Source organism: Eurypyga helias, unplaced genomic scaffold, assembly GCF_000690775.1.
Source record: "Eurypyga helias isolate BGI_N326 unplaced genomic scaffold, ASM69077v1 scaffold31126, whole genome shotgun sequence".
Lineage (NCBI taxonomy): Eukaryota > Metazoa > Chordata > Aves > Eurypygiformes > Eurypygidae > Eurypyga > Eurypyga helias.
The window spans coordinates 1-9,212 of record NW_010255183.1 but is presented as its reverse complement, the minus strand read 5'-3'; the positions used below and the strand labels follow the sequence as shown (position 1 = coordinate 9,212).

General features: G+C 54.3%; 1 protein-coding gene across 1 annotated transcript in view; it reads right to left on the bottom strand.

Moving 5' to 3' along the window:
• The window catches only part of LOC104510871, a gene marked incomplete at both ends in the record, with an annotated part of 9,251 nt that extends 889 nt beyond the window's left edge, over positions 1-8,362 (bottom strand). Inside the window, 4 exons of the mRNA XM_010153258.1 lie at positions 664-2,373; positions 4,330-4,864; positions 5,566-6,493; positions 8,194-8,362. Of these exons, the coding sequence (XP_010151560.1) occupies positions 664-2,373; positions 4,330-4,864; positions 5,566-6,493; positions 8,194-8,362 (3,342 nt within the window). The remainder of the gene's footprint in view (positions 1-663; positions 2,374-4,329; positions 4,865-5,565; positions 6,494-8,193) is intronic.
• Between the last annotated feature and the right edge of the window lie 850 nt (positions 8,363-9,212).

Here is a 9,212-nt window from a genome sequence, read left to right as displayed (position 1 = left end):
GTCCATCGGCCAGCTGCCCTCAGCCCGCAGGCAGCACCCCTCCGTGCCCCGTGAGCTCCAGTCCCTGCCGCCCCGCGAGCCCCAGTCCCTGCTGCCCCTTGAGCCCCAGTCCTCGCTGCCCCGTGAGCCCCAGTCCTCGCTGCCCCCCTCCGTGTGCACCGAGCTCGTGGAGGAGGAGGCGCAGTCAGTCCTCGTGCCCGCAGCATCCATGGATCTTGTGCTGTAGGAACTCCTGGCTGTAAGCAGGCCTCGTGGTGTCCCCCCAGAATACTCCTGCTCTGAGTCGCCGGAAAAAGACTCAAACGGATCTTCAGAGCTCAAGTGCACGTGTCTGTCTTTGCTGGGGAGCTGCTTTGCCCTTGGAAATGCATCCAAAACATCCTCAGTGTCACTAAGCTCCAGGCTGCTCCCTCTGGAGATTCCCCTGCATGCATGTAACGGTGACACCGGGAAGGGGAGAGCGGGGATTTCTCCCTCGCCCACCTCCACGCCGGCGTGGTGTAGATCAGCAAACACATCGGCTCCCTCGGCCTCGTGCCTGCCCTGGCTGCACAGTGGCAGGAACAAACCCGCTGCTGAAAAAGATGCAGGACTGCCAAGAGGGATGCTGCTTCCTCCTTCCAAATCCTCAGGCAGGAGGGGTTCCTCCTCGTGGCTCCCTACCGCATCTGCTGCTTGGCCCCCAGGGCTGCCACACTGCGGGCAGCAGGGCCGCGGGGCACTGTCTGGAGCCGCACTTGTGCCACGAGAAAACGTCTTGGGGTGCACGCTAAGGACAGAGTCCGGCTCAGCACTGTGCAGAGCCACCTTGTGACCATGCGGAGGAGGAGGAGGTAACGATCCTGGGTCACCTGGCACGAGCGAATCCGCAGGGGAGCTCTCCGACGGCTCTGCACGGCATGGGTACGTGTCTTTCTTCACCTCTTCTGCACATCTGGGCTCCTGCGGTGCATCAGCCACCCTCGCTGCATTCGTTTTGTCGCTCTCGGGGGACTTCTCTGCACCGAGGCACAGATCATCACTCTGTCCAGCTTCAGAGTCACCTGCTAAGGCTGTAGGGTCCAATGGGAAGCCCTGACCATCACCTGCTCCCGAGGACTCATCCAGCGCGTCTGTGCGGTTGGCAGAAGGGCCGCTGCGCTGTTCTTCCACCAAAACCTCGCTCCCTTCTTGGTTGGATTCACCAGTGCTCAGCGAAGCCAGGCCAGCATGAACGGCACCTCCACACCTTTGGGAAAAGCCGCTGCTCCCTCCCATGTTGCTCTGGGATGGAGACTGGATGTTTGCCGTGGCTTCCTGTTCCTCTGGAGCAGCCCTGGGATGTGTTGCTCCATCAGGAGACGCGAGGCCGACAAAGCTGGAATCGGGGGACAAGGTTAGGGACAGTCCCTGGCTGCAGGGTGACCAGAGGCTGGCAGGCGCCCACCTTTCTGCAGAGGGCGCACGATCCTTGTCTTTCTGCTCCAAGCCGATCCCCAGCATCTCTCCGGCAGATCCCAAGTTGCCGGTAATGCTGTCCGGCTGCGCCCCACAGACAGGGCTTGGGTGAGATGGTAAGAGCAGCATCAATCTGCTGTCACGGGACGACCCCACATGGGCTGGACTGGCTGTGTGTGCCAAGCCAACACCGTTCATCTCTGCATTTGGGGTGGCCAGAGCCTCCCAGGGCTCTTGCAGGGTGTCCAGGCTTGGTGCCATCTCACCAGGAAGCCCCCAAGGGCCAGTCTCAGTCCCATCCAGCACTGATCTGCCTGGGCAGGGGGATGCTGAGACAGCAGGGCTGGGCAAGGGGCCCTCTCCAGGAAAGCCAAAATCCTTCGGATATGCTGAATTGACTCGCTTCTGCTCGCTGTGTTCATGCGCCATGTCAGCATCACCGCTTCCCGAAAATGCTAAATCAACAGGCCCCAGGACTGTGCTTTCATATTCAGAGTCCTCGTTCTCTTTTCTTCCCTCCTCCACCTCTTCCCCCTCTTTTTCTGGATGTCCAGAGGGGTCTTGCGATTCCCTCCCTTCCCCGCTGGCTCCACTGGGCTTTGCAATTTTGGGATGTATTTCTAAGGGCATCGAATCACAGGCAGGTTGTGGTCCATGGCTGGCGGCCCAGCTGCCATCCTCAACCTCCTTACAGTGCACACCATCTCCTGTGCTCTCACGGCCCTCGGGAGGGCCAGGGCCACCCCCTGACCCTGTTGCCCACCCGTTCTCCTGCTGCTCTCCGTGTCCACGCAGCACAGCCCATGCATCACTCCAGGGAGCTCTACTGGAACTCGGGGCTTGGCTACATGGGCTTTCCCTGCCCAGCACGGCTCGGGCCTTGTCAGCATTGCCAAGCTCATCGGAAGGGCCGGGGGTGTCCTTGGGCGGCTCCTCCTGAAACAACACAATCCAGATGTTAATCCTCAAGGGAAGTAAATGCAGGAGCTGAGACACCCATGCAGGAGGGCTGGGATATTTTAAATGATCGGACTGTGTGAGTACAACCATTCCAACAGCATCTGAGGGTATTAGTTTGTCTCTAAAATAAGTGAAGGTTGAGTCCTTATCCTGTGTGAGCCACTACCATTGCCACCGCAGCCAGCAAGCACAGCCCCACAGCCAGCCAAGGAAAGGTTTTGACATTTTCTATCTTCTTTACACCATGAAATGACTTAAAGATAGCCCAGACTGTGCAGGGGCACAGGTAGCGCCCAGGGGAAAAGTATGCAGCATCCTCTTACCTCTACTGAGTTTACCTGTCCAAGCAACCTATATGGACACTATGGATAGGGATTCCACATTTCCTCCCAAAACACTTCTGCCTGCTCCACGGCACCAACTCAGGTGGTAAAAAACACTTTTCCCCACCCTCCCCCTTTGTGCAAAAGCGCTGCAGCCCTACGGCAGCTGCTCTTATGCCAGGGGCAGAACTTTGAAAGGAATTATCTTAACTAAGGCTTGAAAAATGTCATCAGACACCCATGCTTTAATTTTCATAGAGTCACAGTGTGGTTTGGGTTGGAAGGGACCTTAAAGACGATCCAGTTCCAACCCCCTGCCATGGGCAGGGACACCTTCCATAGCCCAGGGTGCTCCAAGCCTCATCCAGCCTGGCCTTGGACACTCCCAAGGATGGGGCATCCACAGCTTCTCTGGGCAACCTGTCCCAGTGCTCCCACCCTCTGCGGGAAGAATTCCTTCCCCAGGTCCCATCTCCATCTCCCTCTTCCCGGTTAAACCCGTCACCCCTTGTCCTGTCACTCCCTGCCCTTGGGAAAAGCCCCCCCAGCTTTCTTGTAGCCCCCCAGGCACTGGAAGGGGCTCGGAGGTCTCCCCGGAGCTTCCCTTCTCCAGGCTGACCCCCCCAACTCCCCCAGCCTGTCCCCAGGGCAGAGGGGCTCCAGCCCTCAGAGCATCTCCGGGGCCTCCTCTGGACTCACTCCAACAGCTCCGTGTCCTTCTGCTGGTGGGGGCCAGAGCTGGAGGCAGAACTTCAGGGGGGGTCTCAAGTGCTGCCTCCAGCTCTGGGGCCCTCAACATAAGGATATCGACTGTTTGGAGCTAGCCCTGAGGAAGCCACTTTTACCCAAGTCCCTCCACTCCTGACCATCTGTAAAATGTAGAAACTATAAAAATTAATTTAAAAAATCACTACCCAGAATGGAACATTAAATAATTTCGACAGGGGGATGAGGGAACAGTTGCAGAGCAGTTCACTGCTACCTGTGTGAAGGAAAGCCCTCCAAGCCAGCTTTCCCAAACCAGGGGAGGGAAGGCTGTGCTGTGTCCCACGTCACACCCGGGCTACTGCGGCCGCACGCAGACAGACGCAGTCACCCACAGAAGACAGGCAGGCTTTTGGGTGTCAGACAGGGGTGTTTGTTGTTCCTCTCCCTCAGTGAAGTGCAGGTCTGAGACCTCGGCCAGGCTCGCACAGCTCACAGCCAAAACCTGGGATAGATGCCGAGATCAGCACTTTCACTGCTTTAATTCTTTGGGATTCCTCCCCCTTGGAGAACATCCATGTCGAGGCCCTGCTCCTTTGGACAGGGACAGGTACAGCTCATGACAGAGCCTGGTGATGCCAGCCCAGTCCAAGAGGACATCCAAACCTGGACTGAGGCCTGAAAGGTGCTTTTTTATGGTGACTCTGAGCAGGGCAATCACCTTGGGGCAGCTAAATACTGGCAGACGTTTCTTTGTCCTGCTTTGGGGACCCCATTACCTGACTCGAAGAGAGCCCATAAGGACGGCTGTTCCACTCCTCCCAGAAGATCCCACCTACTCCTGCAAGCGCAAAATGCATCGTGTGCCCTGTAGACTCGTGTCACCCAAACCCCAAGCTCTTACCACAGCGATAGTTGCCATGTCAGGCACGCGCTCCTCAGGAACAACCGCTGGGCACCCGTCTATCACAGCCAGGCTCTCGTCAGCGTCCTCAGCGAGGGAAAGGCTCTCGGGACAGCTTGTGGAGGAAGGCTCCTCCTCCCCACAGGGCAGCTCCCCTGAAGAAGATGATACTGTACTATCGACAACACCAAGAATCCCATCAGCATCAGTCTGAGAGTCTGCAGGGCTCTCCTCTGGGCAGCAGGCTCCCTGGCAACGTGTGCTGCGATCCAGAGAGCTGCTGGGAGTCTGGTCAGGGTCTGACCGAGAGTCTGCAGGGCACGTCTCCAACTCAAAACAATCCTCACCATCATCACTCAGCTCAAGAAAGTCCCACGTGCTGTATATCGAGACATACTTCTTGGGGTTGCTGTGCTCCACCACCTTCCTCGTGCTGCTCAGGAGTTTGCTGGGTTTGCTGTAGAACAGAGCCAACCACGTATGAAGTATCAGCTTCACCTCTTCCACATCGTCGGGCAGATCAGGGTCCCAGGGCCTGGAAGGGAAAGCAAACACAGCCTGAAACATCTTCATCCTCCCTCCAGTTGACTAGCACAAGGTAACTCATCTCCTGGCTCCCCACGGCGCTAAGCCCCCAGCAGGGAGGCTGCAAATGCCCAGCTGCAGACACACGTCACTCGATGTGGTTTCCAGCTTGTTGAAAAGAAGAGAAACTCAGGGCTGCAAATGAGGACTCATGGCTCTAGGTACCGATTCTAGCTGCAGAGCCAAGGGCATCAGAGAGTGGTTTGGGTTCACAGAATCACGGAATGCTTTGTGTTGGAAGGGACCCTAAATACCATCTAGTTCCAACCCCAGTGCCATGGGCAGGGACACCTTCCACTAGATCAGGTTGCTCCAAGCCTCATCCAGCCTGGCCTTGGACACTCCCAGGGATGGGGCATCCACAGCTTCTCTGGGCAACCTGTCCCAGTGCCTCCCCACCCTCTCCGGGAAGAATTTCTGCCTGATGTCCAATCTCAATCCCCCCTCTTTCTGTTTAAACCCATATCCCCAGGTCCTTCTCTGCAGGGAAGACACACCAGCTTTAACACAGAAAAATGGGGCATGTGAGCATGGGGAAAAAGGCCATTATCATGCAAACCAGAGCAAAAAGGAGCAGAGCAGAGCTTCCAAAAGCATGCCAGATGTCCAGGAAGGGACGTGCCCTGCAGATGGCCTTCCAGCCTGACTTACCCGTGCAAGGCGCGGATGATGGTTTTCTCCAGGGCATCATTGGTGTACCTGGTGTCCAAACTGAAGACATACTCTGCCTCCCAGTGGCATGTCACCTTCAAGGACTTGCCGCAGATGTTCACCTTGCGGGACCTGGTGATGTCCTCCTTCAGCCTGGGGGAAAGCAGGCTGCTCCTGCACCTCATCGCCGCCGCCACCTCCAAGGGCTGCAGCGGGTGGGTGCTGTTCTGCTGCTGGCGGAAAGGTAGGACTTTCCCAACCAGGGGTCCTGCTTCAGCGTTCCTGGACCCATTTCTGGAAGGTGCTGGTCCGGGGTAGAGGGCACCTCTGGGATACATGTGTTTCTTTGAGTGTTCAGTCATCTGCGAGGCGTAGGAGTGCTCGACAGAGATGAAGGAGTGCTTTTTCACCTCGGCAGCTTCTTGAGTCTCTCTCGGAGGCAACGCTTGGGGTGTTGAAGGGATGGGGCTCGCACTGTTCTTGCTGGAAACCCCAGGACATTCCTCCCTGGGAACAGAGGCCAAGTTATTTAAGTCTCTTGTTTCTGCAAGAGGCAGATTCTGCTTCAGTGATGCTTTGCTAGGAGAGGTGGGTCCCTTTGCAAGCTTGTCTACCCTGTGGTATTCGTGGTCAGAAGCAGCACGCAAGGATTTGTGTTTGCGATGACCCTGCTGCTCCTTTGCTGAGTCGCTGGAAGGGCTGCAGGACGCAGCGATCACCTCACTGTCCCTGGGGATAAACGAAGGAATACAAGAACCCAGAGCCAGATCAGCCAGCAAGTTCAAGGCGTGGGACTCGTAGTCGTTCCCCTTCAGATTGAAACCAAGATCAGCGGCCCCGCCTGGGTAAATCTCACTCGTTTGGCTATCAGCTCCGTGGCACTGGGAAGAAACTTCACTCGGGACGACAGAGAGTGGCTCCTTCCAGTCTGCGTGAGAAAAACAAAGTCAGGGGATAAGCAAAGGGCACACAGCTCTGTCGAGAAGGGACTCAAAGCAGGCTTTCAGTTTGGCAGGAAGGAGGTCTCTCTCCAATGTGGAATTTGCACACTTAAAAAAAAAAAACAACCAACCCACCTGCAGGCTGCAAAAGCATCCCGAGTTGGGATCTAAGGGGCTTCAGGAAAGGGGTTTGTTCTCAGAAATAAAAGGCACGGGATCCAGAGTGAACAAAATTTCCTTTGGCCTCTGTGCACAGGACAGTTTGGCCACTTAAACACAACCTGAGATGTTTTAGGTGTTTCCTTACTCCTTTTTATTTTGCGTTACATTTTATTCTAGTTGGAGTATTTGCAATCTTCGCAGCTAAACCCTGTGCTAGGCTTTCAATAATAGACAGCTACAAAAAACCCTTCCTCTCTAAACCACCGAGAAAACCCACCCTGCCCTCATGCCTCCCCCTGCACACCCTTCTCAGGGGTATAACCTGCTACTGAGCCGTAGCTCAGAGCACACGCCGAAACCTGGAGCTTCCCAAAGGCGGCCAGGACGCAGCACGTAGGCGTTCGTTTAGTTTTCCGCGTTAAAAACGCCGCTCACCATGGCACAGGGCCCTAAAACGCAGTGTGATGTCATTAAACAAGGTTCATGCCTTCTAAAAACCAGCAGAAAAGAATCTCTGTTTGAGTGAAACCTTATTAAATCACATCTGTGCTGGAGTCCAATGTGTTACATTTAATTTCCTTGGGATCTGCAGAGTAGGACATACAAATTGAGTGTTTCTTGCTGCTAAATCCTTATTTTGCATTTTTGACAGGTCCTTTTTTTTAGCAGGACCCATGTGACATGCTGCCTGTGAGAGAGCACTGGCCAGATCCACTCTGGGAACCCTCATGAGACAAAAAGCAGCGAGGGGTGGCATTTGATACAGGCTCACTGATGAAAAGTGCCATGTTTCAGGGACACGTGGCAATAAAAGACCAAGAAGAACAGTTAAACTGAGCTGAAGCAGCTAAACCAGCCTTCCAAGCCTCCACCTCCCCCACGAAGGTGAAAAAAATGACCAGAGGCGGATCTGAAAAAGGGTATCAAAGCGCAAGTGTGTGAAAACACGACAAATTAACAGAAAATGACTCTCACATCCCATCATTTATTTTGGCACCATAATATTGGTTCTCAGTTTAACAGCAGACGCCCAGCCAACACCAGCAGACACTGCACCCGAGGGCTGTCCACGCTGCCTCTTAAATCCCCCGCAGCCTGTCTGCGAAGGCTGCGACAATTGGACTCTTTAAAACGACCGGATTTACAACGTAATGGACTAAAAATCTAGGGAGACGCCGGCTACCAGCAGAGGTTATAACACTCTGACCACCAGCTGCCTCAGCAGGTAAAAATCAGGCTTTTTAAACTGAGCAAGTTGCCAAGGGTACAACTGAAGGCTTAGGAAAGGACTCTGAAGAGACCCCGTGTGGTTTGTACGTCCTCTAAGGGTTGATTTTCACCCGTGCCTTTGTGTTTCACACTAGAGTGCAGAACTGGGGGCCTGCAGGCTGTGGGGCAGCAGCACTCAGACCCCACTCCAGACCCTCAGCACTAAAGACCCTTTCATGTGCTGTTACTATCATCTGGTCCTGACCTGACTGTGATGTTTTAATGGAAAGATTTCCACAGGGAACAACGCTCTTACCGCTTTCTGCTTGTTTTTCAGCTTGAGGGTTTGATGGGCTGTTAGCCACACTTTTTACCATGTTACACTTCATGATGGTCTCAGCAACAGGAACGTCTTTCATGTCTGGGTTCTTCAGGGTCTTTGGTCTCTTTGCTCCCAAGCCAGGATCGTCGGGAGCTGAGGTTTCCTTTTGAAGAGGTTGAGACTCTGTTTTTTGCACAAATTCTGCAGCCAGGACCTCTGCACCTGGGACAGGGAAAAGGGAGGGCATTTCTTTTGGTTTGAGATACATTCAGATTAAAAAGGAGTAATTGCAAGATCTGCAGTTGAGGAATGTGGAAGGACTGCTTTAGAAATGATTGGCAGCAGAGTAGTCTTCAATGACGACTCTGATCTTACAAATGGGTTTGTTAGATGCAAGTGATCAGTAAGTCATTGTTAAACATTAAGAATCACTTCTTAAGCTCATTAAAAGCCTGCTTTCCTGCCCTAGAATCAATGTTCTCAGGGGATAAGTCACTCTAATTCCTGGCACCCTGAGGGTACTCATTTACCTCTCCAAGAAGCACAAAAGAACATTTCCCAGAGCCATCTGCAATGACACCCAGGCCCGAAGCAATGCGCCAGTACAGTCTGACTGAAAGGAAGCTGATTTCATCCTCCCATGGGGCACAATAGCCCCTTTCCACAGTCCTGCTGCCTGTGATGGGTGTAAATTCCAGCAAGGAAGTTGACTCTCAGGGAGTCACAATGTGACCAGCAGAGTGGTCGGTTATCAAGGCAGCCTGTAGTGACCACGGCCTTGGCAACTGCTCCTTGCCTGAGCCACTGGCAGCCCCTGGACAAGGGGTGCAATAACCATGACCTGCGTGATCTCCCTGTGCACAGTGACCCATAAGCCAAGGAAGGCAACAGCATGGACCACTGCACCGGGTTTCAGGCACCTTCAGGATTTCAGGAGCCTCAGGCTCCTTCAAGGTTGAATAAGAGACTGTGGAGACAAGACACAGACCAATAAAGTCTCCCTGGAGCCTTCT